Genomic DNA, 14007 nt, shown 5'->3' with positions numbered 1-14007 from the left:
AAAGTAAAATTGTTTCTTATACAAGCCACCCCCCCCCCCCCCCCTAAATATTTTTCAAAGACAAGAGCACATCTCTCAGCTGTTGGCTGCAATTCTCCAGCCTTGACATTTGTACTGTAAACTGCTCAGCACATTAGACTTACTGGATGTTATATCACAAACTCTTGTGGGGAAGAAAAGCATCTGCTATATCCATATTTGGTTGGAATATCTACTTTAATTCTCAGCTAAGAAATCAGGATGTCAAGCATTTTCAAGGGAATAAAAACTTCTATTCTTAGAGAATGTATTCAACTCCTATGAAGACCATTCTGACCGTAACGTGATACCGAACGAACCTTACCTAGCATAGCTTCTTCTGTGCCAGGCAGTAGAGGATGCGATACCATGCTGCCATCCTGTACAGCTGCCAATGTAGTCAAACATTTTCCGTAGAGACTATTGATTTTTGAAACAGAAAAGGTAGTGAACTGACTTTGACAGAAGAGAAGGTATTTCTTCCACAGCTCTGGATTATTGGGATGTAAGAAAATTAGCTTCTGCCATTCTTTGATCAAAGCTGGTGGTTCCCAGAATTCTGAGCAAAGCTTCAGCCTGGCAAGTTTCAGATCAATATTACTTGGATTGCTTTCAATTGCCTTCTCCAAAATAGCCAGTTTCTTTTCTAAGATTAATTTTAGTGATTTTCTTCTTACTTCCTGCTCTCCCATACAGGCATAAGGGCTAGGTCCTCCCATTAATTCATCCTAAAACAAAAGGAAAAATCATTACAACATTAGGAAGAATCACCACTAGAATCACGATAAGGATATTGCCATTTGTGAAGATGAATTAACAGTTCATATATTTATTACTTACAATAAGCAACCAGATCTGACAGAACACATACCTGAAAAGAAACAAATTCCATCCAAGCATTAATATCTCTAGGGTTTTCTCTGACTTTCTTGTTATGTTCTTCCACTTTCATCATTAGAACGGAGTTAACGTTTATCCCAGGCTCTTGAATTGTCTGCTGCATATTTACAGGTTCATGATCTGCACTCTTGGCCCCTTTTCCTTGTAGCCACACTGTAGTTGATGGATCATAAATCCCAAGAGGATTTATCTCTGTTGTGTCAGAAGGATCATCAGTTTCCATTTGGAAAATTGGTATAAAAGCAGCTGGGTCAGAAGGAGAAGTTTTATTGCAAACAAGAATCCCATTTGTGTTCAGCATCTTCACATTGTTCTTTGTGAAGTAGCGCTCAGGTCGACTCTGTAATTGCTTCCTTTTTGATGCAGAACTGTCCCAAGTTACACACTGTTTCTTTGCATCTAAGCCAAGACAGGAATCTCCTCTCCTTTTATATCTTAGAAGAAAAAAATACAATTAAACATCTTCTAAAATACATGTTAGAAAAGACACCTCCTTTTTGAAAGATAGCTTGGAAGTAGTACTTTAATTCAAATTGACCCAAATTATGTACGCACAGAACTTCAAAACCATAAGAACTTGGTAACTTTCTCCTTATTTAAGACTTCAATTTACATATTTTTTTCGGTGTCATCACAACTTTTATTATCACACTAAGCTTCCTCTGAATTCAACAATATCTTGTTGTACTCAGAAGAAATATTTTTTTTTACTCCTATGAATTAAAGCCACGTAGACAAACCTGGAGAAAGAACAGACAGCACTATTTAAGGCTATTTAGATTAGATTATTTCAAACTGAAAAATCAGACACCAGTAGTTTAGGGATACAGTATCCGTATCCCTACGCCTCTCTCCATTTTATATGCCAAGAAGTGGGGAGGGGGCTGGAAAGGAAAGTGAGACCAGGTTCATGAAGGCCTCAATAATCTTATAGATCAAGAAAGGAAAATATCATCTTAATATAACCAAGAATGCAATTTCAGTGGCAGACACAGTGATGGGCAATGTTAAAATAACAGTTTTCATCTCAACAGCTGACAATCCAAAGATGGTAGAAAACTGGTATGGATTGTAACCAGGCAATTTTACTGCAAAGGTATATATACACCACAAAAAAACCCTCATAAATACTCCCTCCTCCACAAATAATTAATTTTTATATGTATAGTAAATAATTTTCCTTGAGAATATCAAAAACTGTATATACATCATGCACGAGTCCAGTGTAGACTCCATTAGACAGGCCTCTCAATGCAGGTAAATGTTCTAAAGGGTCATAATAGTATAAGTAACTCCCTAAGGATGCTGAATATGCAATTTCATCTACATTAAGTTGAAACGTAAGATAGATACAATGTCTGAGTGATCTGACACACAAACCTGTTTGCTAAGAAAGTACCTGTACAGGTTTTTTTGCAAGGATATCAAACTACTCAAGTAAGTAAACCTCTTCACAAATTTAGTATGAAATAATCAGTCCCTTCATCTCCCTTTCAAACACAGAAAGGGAACAAGAGATCAAACAGGGCACTCGCCCAAAGATGATCTGTAACAGAACGTGGGAATTTTGACCACAAAATCATGTTCTGAACCTGCCTGTGCTGCCACCTTCAAATGGCAGTTCTACAAGTTCACGGGGCTGCAGTCTACCACACAAAGAATGTTTTTAGACAAACTGAAAGTCATACATTTTACACCCATTATTTCATGGCATCTTTTGCCTTTTAAAATATTTATGCACAATGCAAAGTCAAGTTTTGAAATAAACTATTCAGTCACCTTATTTTGTATACATAACAATTTCACAGACAGACTCAAATTAATGAATCCTGCAATAGTGCCCCTGTGATAGCATGAATAGCAATAGAAACTAACATAGTGTACCTTGCTATGTCCCCTCGATACAGGGATTTGTAGGCCCAGTTTGCAGGGTCTGGCTTCTTGTCTATTCTGAAGGTTTCTTCTGTGAAAGCCTGGATATCATCAAGCCAAACAAAACGATTGCTGGTAAGATTTGTTGTTTTCTTATCTAGACTGAAGAAAAGGAGAAGTGTATTCTAAGTATTTGTGCACATATTCAGCATTTACAAAACGCAGGCAACATTGCGTTTCTGTAATTCATAATTTAATTTACTTCAAGTCATGCTACATGATCCATTATCAAAGTCAGTCACAGCTGGGAAAAAAATCAACAAGAAATACGCTCATAGAACCACCAAAACAGAATACAAACACTTTTTTCACCTCCAAAAATTGTAGTTTGCCAAGCACTTGATTAGTTGAATCTAAAAGCCATATATTACTACTTCTAAAACTTACTCAAAACTCGAAAACTGTAGACAACTATGAACTTCCAATCTGAATTCACGTTACAAATACGTAACTTAGTAAATGAGTTTTATAGTCCTGAGAAGGGCTTTCTAAAATGTCAGAAGACCTATTTCATTCAGAGCAATTTTGTGGTTCAGGTTTCAAAAACAGTCTCCTGAAAACTCAATATTCTCTCAGTATCAACAATTTATGGAAAGAAGGAAAAACACTCTGAAAGAACTTAAACCCTTTCATGTGGGCAGAGCACTGGCTGGCCAGCCCAGTCTGGCAAACAGCTGATGCACCAGGTTCAGCATGTAAGCCCATTCCACCCACCCCAAACACGCATTCAGCAAAGACAAGAGTGACTGGGTAGAGCAAAATAGTCAGCATCCCAGTGATTTTTACTGTGCTTCCTCACAGCCAAGAAAGCCTTAGACACCACAAGCCAAAAAGAGAGTCATCATAAGGGAGGAGGTGAGAGTGGCTAGAGGCATCAGACAAAACCTTCAATGCTACTGTCATTCCTCCACAACAAAACAATATTAAGATCCCTTGGCACAGACACGTGCCCACAAGCGTGTGCTCTGAGCTCCTCTTTAATCTGCCTTGGGAAAAGGAGTAAACTAGGGGAAGGTCAAGGACTGCCTGGACTACGCCCAGCTGTAACACTTCCTCAATGTCACCAAATCTTCACTCTTCCCCCAGGAGCACCTGCCATGTTGTGAATTAGAGCCAGAGCTGCTGATGCTAAAGAAAAAGCAGGACAGAAAAAACTAGGGAATCAGAGAGAGGCAAAATGAGAGCTCAAACTAGCAAACATGATGAGAAACAGGGAAAGGTGACTTACACAGCCAGTTTGATTGGGCCACTTTGAATGAAAAGATCGAAACCCGACAGACTGAGAAAAGCACAGCCAGGTAGACCTCACTTGAATACTCAGTGTGTTCGCCAAACACTTTTACTGCTCAGAGATCATGCCAGTCACTATGTGCCTATTTTCTCGTTCCATAAAAAAAAAAACAGCTCCACTAATTACACAGTACTTTAGAGCTCTTGGAATTAACAAAAAGATCTAGAAAAACAATTTCAATTGTTCAAATACCCACCTAAATGTACCATGAGCAAGAAGTATGAAGCACACAGCATAGAGCAACAAACAGCTGGACATAAATGAAATGTTAAATTGTACAACAAACTTTGTCTTATTATGAAATTAAGGAAATGTTAACTCTTTGAAGAGGAAGTTAGAAGGCAAACACAACTGTTTATTAAAGCTTTTGCACTAAAAAAATAGTGCTTAATGCAATCCCTCTCCGAATGTTCCCAAAAGAAGATCCATGAAAGGAAACAAGATGTTTACAAAATCTCAATATAAGCCTCTACACGTCTTCAAAAACATATCACCACTACCATGCTTTGGTCTGCAGAACAGTACTTCACAGAATATTTTAGTCACAGTTTTTCAGGTATGATTATAAAGTGGTCTTAATACTATTTTCATTGCTTTGAATGAAGGTTTAGTCATAAACAGCTTAGAAAAAAAACAATCCAGTGGTAAGAATTTCACTCATAAAGTTGAAGAGATAAGTATAAGAATACAATACATTTACATCTTGCATAGTATTAATAAAAACCTACTTTGCCGCTGCTTCCTTTTCGTGATTTCTGCCACTTCCTGCAGCCCTGTCCTTGATGTGAGTAGCGTCCAGGTCTGATTCACTGCTACTGGAGTCCCCTTTAGTTTTCTTTTTTGTCTTTTTATAGTGGTGATGCTTTTTCTTTTTCTTTTTCCTTTTCTTACTTGACTGTTTCAGACTCTCATCTGTACTGCTTTCCTCTGACGACTCTGATCTTGAAGTAGTCCTGCTTGGAAACAATTGTGTGTGTATATATATACACACATACATACATATACACACACACCCCTCCTACACATCTAAGAAGTAAACTGTAAAGAAATGCCAACACAAGAAAGTTCAGAATCATTTTACCCTTTGCCTTTATTCTCCTGTATAAGAGAGAAGAGAGTTAGCAGGAACACACAGAATGGAAGTGATCTAGATCTGCATTGAAAAACAACCATCTTTATTTTTTCAGCTGCTGGAATTACTGACAGTCTTAAAAGTTTTAATTGTCAAAGGCATTTTGATGGGTGATCTGTATGAATACCCATCTGTGATTCTATTATCATCACCACATTAAAGACAATGACTGAGATCATAAAACTTCCTAACTTTGCTAAGACAACTTAGGTCAAGCTAAAAAGACAAGAAATCTTTCAGAGTGACCCGCAAAAGAAAAAAGGTATGCACTTTTATTCTTTGTTTCTTTATGATTTACGTAAGAAATATCTAAACCACACTTTTAGAATCACCTCCAGATTAGAAAATTAAAATCTCTCCTATTAAAGAACAATTTTTGATGACTACTGAATTAATGTTATAATATAATGTAGTAACAAACACTACATGGAACAGACAATCAACTAAGAGATCACACAAAGGACAGATAGCTTTCCCAAAACACACGTGCATCACTGTACATACTACATACACCCCCATATTTAATAATAAGCTGAAATAATGGAGGTCTTCTCTAGCCCCTAATTAAAGCACAAGCTCTTTTTAAACAGTTTTTCCTGGAATCTTTGACTAAAAGAAAGGAACGACAAGTCTTGATATTCCTAGTATATCAATAAAAGAAAACACAGCATTTCAGAAGCAAGGCACTCCAGAAGAAAAAAACTTACACAATTTATTTAAGGGCACTAAGGAAAAAAAAAAGCCAGTGAAGAACCATGAGCAGGCCTCTCAAACACACACATATTCCCCCAAACCAAAAAAAACCCAAAATCAAACCCCCTCAGAACCACCATGTTGAAGTAATTAGCTTTTACTGAACTGAGAACGTACCCTAGTTATAGGCAAAAAGATCAATCATTTCTTCGTTCATTATTTCTTGACAAAATCTTTCTCAAAGATTAATTAAACATGGTGGGTTTGCTGTGTTATTCTATCTGAACAGTAATTTATAAATTCCTCAGCTTTATGACATTAAAGTCCTGAAAAGATTTGAAGAAATATAAGCAGAATATATGACTGCTAACAGAACAATGACTGCATTTCAATCACACAAGTCACTGTAAGAATAAGTATACAAAAATATGTATTCAGCTGTGATTGTTATTATACATTCTCTGTCATGACCACCAGTCATCGTAAACACAGAAGCTCGTATCAAATTAAAGTGACTAAGTTTTTGAACTTGGCAACTGCAACTTGATTCCATTAATTATTACACGCTAGTTATAGTGTAGATACGTCAACTATAGCAACTATTCTAGTGACGGTATTAAAACCAGTTTTGCAAATGCACCTGCTTAAAGCTCATTTTTGTAAAAGAAGATAATCACCCACCTCAGCAATCAGCACATTCTACACAACTGCACAACTTGATACATGTAACATTTCATTAATTCACATCTTCAACTAGTTTGTAAAAAGTAAAAAACCTGACTGTGAAATGGCTGATTGAACTGGTTTTCAGAGAGAACTCACAAAGATGATGCTTAATCTTTGTATTATTTCAAGGGTCACTTAGGACATTCAAAAGCTAATGAAGAATCACGATCACTCTGTTCCCTTTCCACTCTGAAGTAAGAATGATTTAAATGCAACTGTGAGAGAAAGAAAATGGGAATGTAATTGCACAAGTATAATTTCTCATTATTTTAAGTTAAAGGACATGGAAGCATTATTCATACTTTTATATATGACTCAGTTCAGGCCTTTTTAAATACTGAAGAGCAGAATGAAAAGCAGCCCTGATTTTGGTCTCACAGAACAAAAGATAAGCATGACAAAAAAAAAAGGCTATTTTAAAAGATATTGAAGTATATTCTACCTTACTAGTGGTGACTTTTCAGGGACAAAATTTGCAACTTCTGTAGTACGCTGATGCAGTAATAGCGCATCTTCTGTAGAGAAGCTCGGGTTACTCAGCCAGTCCAGCTCTGCAGGTAAAGGAAAGTGTGAGATCAATAAAAATTAACTTGCTGTACTTTAAGTTGGGGGTTAATCTAGTCAGTAGACAGTGACATTTGCTGCAAATTCATCTAAGTCGTGTAATAACTGAGCATATCAGAAAGCAATTCATGAAATTTCCATTTAGCAGAACACTAGGTTGTAATGAGGTAAAATATTTAGGATCTGGAATCTTCCACTGATATCAATTTAAGCTTTAAGAAAATCACTATATAATAATACTTAAAAGTTCATACTAAAAGCAGATGATATGTTTCAAGCACCACTATATGCATTTCAAAATCCAAATACGTCCAATATTAATTTTTACCAAGTAAAAATCCTAACTTAATATATTTATGTATTGTATATTATATATGCATAATTCTGTAAGATCTAGTGTATCTTTATACATTCTATATTAATTATAAAGTATATACAATATATAATTTAGATATTTACGTATTAAAAGAGTAAAAGTGAAAAAATTACAGATAGGCACAATTAAATGAAATGTGTAGCTAATAAATGCAATACAACTTATGCAAACTTATACAAATTAACTTTACTCACTGTATGGAAAATATTTTTAACACAATCTCTTCTCCCATATTGAGAATGACAGGACGAGGGGGAATGGCCTCAAGTTGCGCCAGGGGAGGTTTAGGTTGGATATCAGGAAAAATTTCTTTACGGAGGGGGTTATTAAGCATTGGAATGGGTTGCCTACGGAGGTGGTGGAGTCCCCATCCCTGGAAGTGTTTAAAAACCGTGTGGATCTGGTGCTGAGGGACATGGTGTAGGGACCCTGGCAGTGCAGGGGTAACAGTTGGACTCGATGATCTTTAAGGTCTCTTCCAACCAGATGATTCTAACATTGTTCTAACAATTTCATTGATAGGGACACCCATTACTGATAAGAATACTCAAGCGTTTTATAAACAGTCAAAAATGTCATTGGATTGTCAGTTCTCTAACCACTGAAACACCACTAGACTTTTAAATAGCGAGGGAAAAAAGCTAATTGATGCTAGTTTTGACATATTAGCCAGCATTAACCATTCTGCATTTAGACCTCAGTCATCAAGTAAGATCAGTTACTGACAGGCTGTGGAGAGGGAACTTTAAGCCATAATTTTCCTGATATTAAAACGATTTTCACAGAGATTTCATTTCTCTAATTTTTTTAAGTATGTGACATTTTCTAACATATTAAACTACAAATGTTATTTTGCATAAGCATAGAATTTAACAGCAGCCTCTCTGGTGCCAGACCACAGGAGATAAAAGGAATAGATTTGGTCTCCCTGCCTGTTCCCCATGCTCTTTACAACCATTTTTGCCTTGGTGTTCTTCCTGTCACACTCCTGTCTTTGTGCTTTTGACTACAGTGACCTCTAATCCTTAAATAGCATGAACTCATTGTCTGCCAAGCCATACACCTCTCCTCCTTCCTCAGTATTTCTTTCAGAAGTAGCTCTTCATGCCAAAATTCTTTCTTCTGTCTCATGTCCCTGACTTGTTCTCCACAAAATGATTTAAAATGGAGCAAAATAGTTTGTTAATCTAAGTTAAACTCATTAAGAAGTACATACAAACAAGAAAAGCTCTACTTCGTGTTTCCCAAGAGACTGACCCTGCTACCAAAGACCACCTTCCCTAGGTTGTCCTGAATCGCCACTTCTGAGCAGAGGAGAACCCACAATTCGTAGCACTGTCAGGACAAAAACACACTTCCCATGAACACCCCAACCAATACACTGCAGAACACTGACACGCAACACTTCCCAGCTCACCAAAATGTAGGATGGAGACAGAAAAACAAAAATTCAGCTGTATAATATATGTATGTATTATTGTAACCTTCTGCCTGGCAATCAGAATCACCAAAACAAACACACTACCCTATCCTGCTGCAAATCAACAGGAGGGGGTTTTTTCCCCCCCCTTTCAGGAAAATGCGTAAGATATATTAAGGTAAAATCAGAATAAAAATTGAAACCTTAAAACCACGATCCTTACTTGCCTATTTAAAATATGATAAAAATGTACTATTTAATGTAAATTAAACCACCCTGGCATAAAAGCCTTCATTTCAAGTGTGCGTATATGATTCCAAAACTGGAAATCTACCACAAAGCACTCTTCCAAAGCCTATGGTGAGCTTAAGGGAGAAGGATGCTGGATGATATCCAAGCAACATTTCAACCGCCTATCAACATAATTATTTCCCCTGCTGGAGGATAAAGCATTGTGCAACAATAAGCTAATTTCTTGTTTTGATCCTGTAAGAGATGTATTAAAACCCAACCTAAACCAGAATTACTTCTTAGAAGAACTGTATTTAGCATTTTCCATGAAACACCAAAAGGTTTCTTATGGATAATTATGTAATCATTACATATTTTAAAACACACAGGAGTTGTTAAATTCATACACCTGATAACTACAAAATCAAATTGGAGTCAGTAATTCAACATGTCATGCAGTATACTGAGTGCCACTTTACACCTGAGATTTTTGAGGTATATTTATTGTTATATTGATTTTAAAAACTACTATCCTCCTTATATTCATTAATTTCTGCTCATTTTGGTAATGATGGGGATGTAAAGAAACGCAGGAGCAAACTGCAATCCTACAATGTTTTTTCTCTGGTCACACTCCCGCCTTCATTAAACAGAGACAAACTCAGAGAAAGCACAACAGTCCAGAGCAGTCCCGCTTTCAGTAAATGCAACTAGTCTGTGCATAAAGCCTTTTATTTATTTACAGAAATAAAGGAGACATTTAATTCCCTTAAAAAAAAAATCCATTTTTCTTTTAATTTGCATTGTATTACTGAGATCCACCTAACAAAATGAAAATTTACTGCTTGGCAGAGTCTCTGGTAAAAAGGTTTCTCACATAACCACTCACACTGTAACTTACTAGCCAGACAGATCTCCTCAAAATTGTTCCAAAGATATAAAAAACTTGTGTAATTTGTTTTTGCCCAGATCTCCAATAACATACTTCAGGCACAATAATATTCTCTGTAGATTTTGAGCTTCTCTTCTTTTTAATAAAGAATTGTTTCCCTTTGTAAACTGTAATACATAATTTACTAGTATTATTTTCTAGTATTTGCTATTATTTACTAGTATTTACTATTTACTGGTATCACTACAAGGTAGTTCTATATTGATTTGAATGAAGAATTATAGTTCAAAAATCACTTCAAATATATTAATATTAAATTCATTACACTTAATAAAACACTGGATAACTTTTTTTTAAAAGTAAGCTCAAGTGCAGAATGAGGTTAAATAATTTGCCTTCAGTCATACAGAGCTGTTGATGACAAATTCAGTATTCAAGACTTACAATATTCAGAGCATTAGTAAAAAACTCTAAGACGTTTAACTTTGAAGGCAGCCTGTGCTGTGTTGGATTGTGTTCCCTGAAGATGTTTATTAGTTGACTAATGTACAGATGCCCATTGCCAAGCCCATCTATCCTGGACACAGTTCAATTCACGTTACAGCCTCTCTCACAGCAGCGGCACTTTATCTAGATTTATCTTTCCTAAGCAAATGTAGATTTCCACAAGCCTCCTCTACTCTTGCCATTTCTTTCTCCCACCACAACAAATTTGACCAAAAGGGTTAAAACTCCTCAGGAGGAAGAGATACCGAGCAAGTATTGAGGTAGACAGATATACAGCAAGTATGCATGAGATCCATTTCCATTGGAAATTTGCCTTAAATACAGCAAAATAATGTCTATTGTCACCATTAACTATCAGAAACAAACTTCCAAGATATCATTTTGACTTAACTTTACCTGAAATTATCTTCTATTCCCTTACAGATGTGAATCCACTAACTTATATAAGTACTAATATAATTACCACAGTAAGCACAAGCAGAATAAGGTTTATTTTTTTGTATTTTAAATTAATGGTTTAGGGCCTCCAAGGAAAACTTGCTTTCAGAAATAGAGTCAAAAACATTAATCCCCTGACTGTGCCTGTAGCTTGGTTCTACCTGAGTAGATGAGATCAAATTGCATCTTCAAAACACTGAAGAATCACACTACAAGAACCAACCCCTGTAGTCAATGTGTCTCTGTGGGTACAAGAGGGAAATGCTTTGAATTCTCCAACTAGAGTATCTTCTGAACAATTTAATCAAACTGAACAATTTTTTCCATTACACATCATGCAAGTCCAAACCTCCTTGTAAATAACCTCCAGTGAGTCAGTTAGCTGGATAAAAGCATTTCAAACATCAAAATACGTCCCAAACTTTAAAACTCTACCTTTTCAATTTTATATTTTTACTTGTCAGATTCTAAAAAGTTTATCATTTTTGCAGATCAGATTTATCTTTTTAAAGAACATAAAGAATAAAAAATAGAAAATACTTCCTTTGTAATAATATGCATGTACTTGTTACTGTTCTACTCTACCATCCTCATTTACGACCACAACAGCAGAAGCAATCTAAATGAACCTTCTTTATACCTTCCCAAGCAAAAAAAAAAAAATTAAAACTTACAGTGCATGTCTACAGAGACAATTTTTAAGAGTTATGAAAAGCCTTTTGTTGCCTCAGATCCTGAAAATCTGCTTTCAGCAAAAATCACTGCATTGCCTTACGTACACAATAGTTCAGACTGTAAATAAAGCTGTGCGTAATGCTTACTACTGTCAGAAGGGTTAATTATTACCACCGCTCTGTTCATGGCTAATGATAAATTTGTAATTTATCTTCTACCAGAAACTAATTAAGCTTAACAACATAATTGTAAGAAACCGTATACAAAATTACTTTGCACTCTAGAGGCTGCTGCAACTCAGCAATCCAGCAGAACAGGAAGAGTGGGGAGCAATACTTCTGTTTCAGGCAGCACTCCTATTTCTAAATGGTTCAGGAAGGTTTGTCAGAGTACTGGACAGAGGTAGCCCGAGGAACAAAACATGGCCAGTATGTTTACATTATTATTTCAACTTTTACAATAAAACTCCTAAGTATCCCTAAATGACTGCAAAAGACCCTTGAGTTTTGCATATCACATTAAATACAACATACTCTGATCTCTGTATGACGGACTTCAGCTTCGTATCAGCTGTGAGAAGAGTCATCTATCAGACAGATACCAAAGTTTCCCATCAAGTTCTCAAGTTCTCACAAGCTGAACGTGTGAAATTTGATATATGCCACCATAAATGTGATTCAGAGTTAATATCTAATTTTTATAATTTATACTGAAATGTGGTATTTAAAAACAAGGTATGATATTGGCTAAAACACAAACCAAACAAATTATGTGCCTTAAAATTTTGTCAATAATTGTAAAAAAAAACTTCCAGGAGAGCAGGATGTAACTCCTAAACAGTGTTGATAACTGAAAAATAGATCCCAAAGTCAGTTTTAACATCTTTTTCTGTGGAATTTGATCTTTCACAGAGGTGGTCTGCAGTGACCACATAACAAACCTAAAGGCTAAATTCCCAGAGTTTTAATGTATAAGCAACTAAAGAATTTTACTCAACCTCTGCCTGGCAGAGCTGCTCCTCTTTTCCTAGAAGGTGCAACTTGAGATCTTATTATGTCCACTACTTCCTGCACCGAGTGTCATTACCAGAAAAGCTCCTAAATGTGGGTATAACATCTCTGTGCTGGCAGACTGAGTATCAACAGCTGCAACGCCATCAGAGGGTATGCAGAACAGGTTACACCAAGAAGCTAACCCCTGCCCGCATTACTACAAGCTTCAAAAGCTCACCATACTGACTGGACCAAATACACAAGAAATGCGGCCTAGATGAACAGTTCTCTTAGTGCTTCTCCTTGCTGTGGTGTCTAGAGGATGGGCACGGCAAGCCAAAAGCATAGTTCAAAGTATCTCCCAGTAAAATTAACAAATGTTGCACATCCTTCAGATTTTACCAACACACCAGATAGAGTTCACTTGTTTTATTCAAGTATTAAAAATCTATTAAGTATAACTTGCTAGACAGCAACCATTACAGTCAAAATGGTAACTTGAATCCTCATCTCGCTCGTGACATACCAATATATATCTCCTTTACAACTAGAAGTTGGCTTAATACGCAAGGAAATGAAAAAACATATCTAAGGCTAGTAGCAAAGCAAACAAACCAACCACCACCTCCTTTTCTGCACAGCAAACCTTCGCCACCACACACAGAAGTTTACACATATTTTTCAAGGTTGAGTATTTCTACAACCTTGCCTCCAGCACCTACCAGCACCGAGCCTCCTTTTCTGCACAGCAAACCTTCGCCACCACACACAGAAGTTTACACATATTTTTCAAGGTTGAGTATTTCTACAACCTTGCCTCCACTACCTACCAGCACAAGCAAGCCTGAACACACCTGAACACCCGCCAAGGAGAAGCCAACATCATTTTTACGGTAATGTCCCTATTTCGGGGTCCTAAAGTTACCTCACGTAAAGTAACTTTATTCCTAAGTATGGTAACTTTATTCAGCCCGCCAGCCACACGCCTGTGCGCGCCAGACGCCCCCGGGTAACCCGCACCGGAGGCAGGGACGCGGGCTGCAACACCACCCTGGGAAGCAGCGCCTGTGGAACGCTCTCAGCGGCAGGGCCGTCTGGGCGGACGAGACCCAAGGCTCCAGAGGCCTGGGACAGAGACTGCCGCTGCCAGGGACCGAGCCCCAGCAGCAGCACCACGCACGCCGCGACCCCACGGTGTGGGCGGAGCGCACCGGTCCGCA

At 37.1% G+C, this 14007-nt stretch overlaps 1 protein-coding gene across 1 annotated transcript in view; it reads right to left on the bottom strand.

The window, feature by feature from the left end:
* Positions 1-12713, bottom strand: part of NRDE2 (NRDE-2, necessary for RNA interference, domain containing) — a gene marked incomplete at its 5' end in the record, with an annotated part of 30341 nt that extends 17628 nt beyond the window's left edge. The window contains 6 exons of the mRNA XM_010134493.1: positions 344-746; positions 890-1352; positions 2803-2952; positions 4870-5094; positions 7135-7241; positions 12676-12713. Of these exons, the coding sequence (XP_010132795.1) occupies positions 344-746; positions 890-1352; positions 2803-2952; positions 4870-5094; positions 7135-7241; positions 12676-12713 (1386 nt within the window). The remainder of the gene's footprint in view (positions 1-343; positions 747-889; positions 1353-2802; positions 2953-4869; positions 5095-7134; positions 7242-12675) is intronic.
* Positions 12714-14007: the final 1294 nt, after the last annotated feature.

This window comes from Buceros rhinoceros, unplaced genomic scaffold (assembly GCF_000710305.1).
Source record: "Buceros rhinoceros silvestris isolate BGI_N320 unplaced genomic scaffold, ASM71030v1 scaffold4774, whole genome shotgun sequence".
In the NCBI taxonomy this organism is placed as follows: Eukaryota; Metazoa; Chordata; class Aves; order Bucerotiformes; family Bucerotidae; genus Buceros; species Buceros rhinoceros.
The sequence above is the reverse complement of the archived record's forward strand: the minus strand, read 5'-3'. Positions and strand labels throughout refer to the sequence as shown.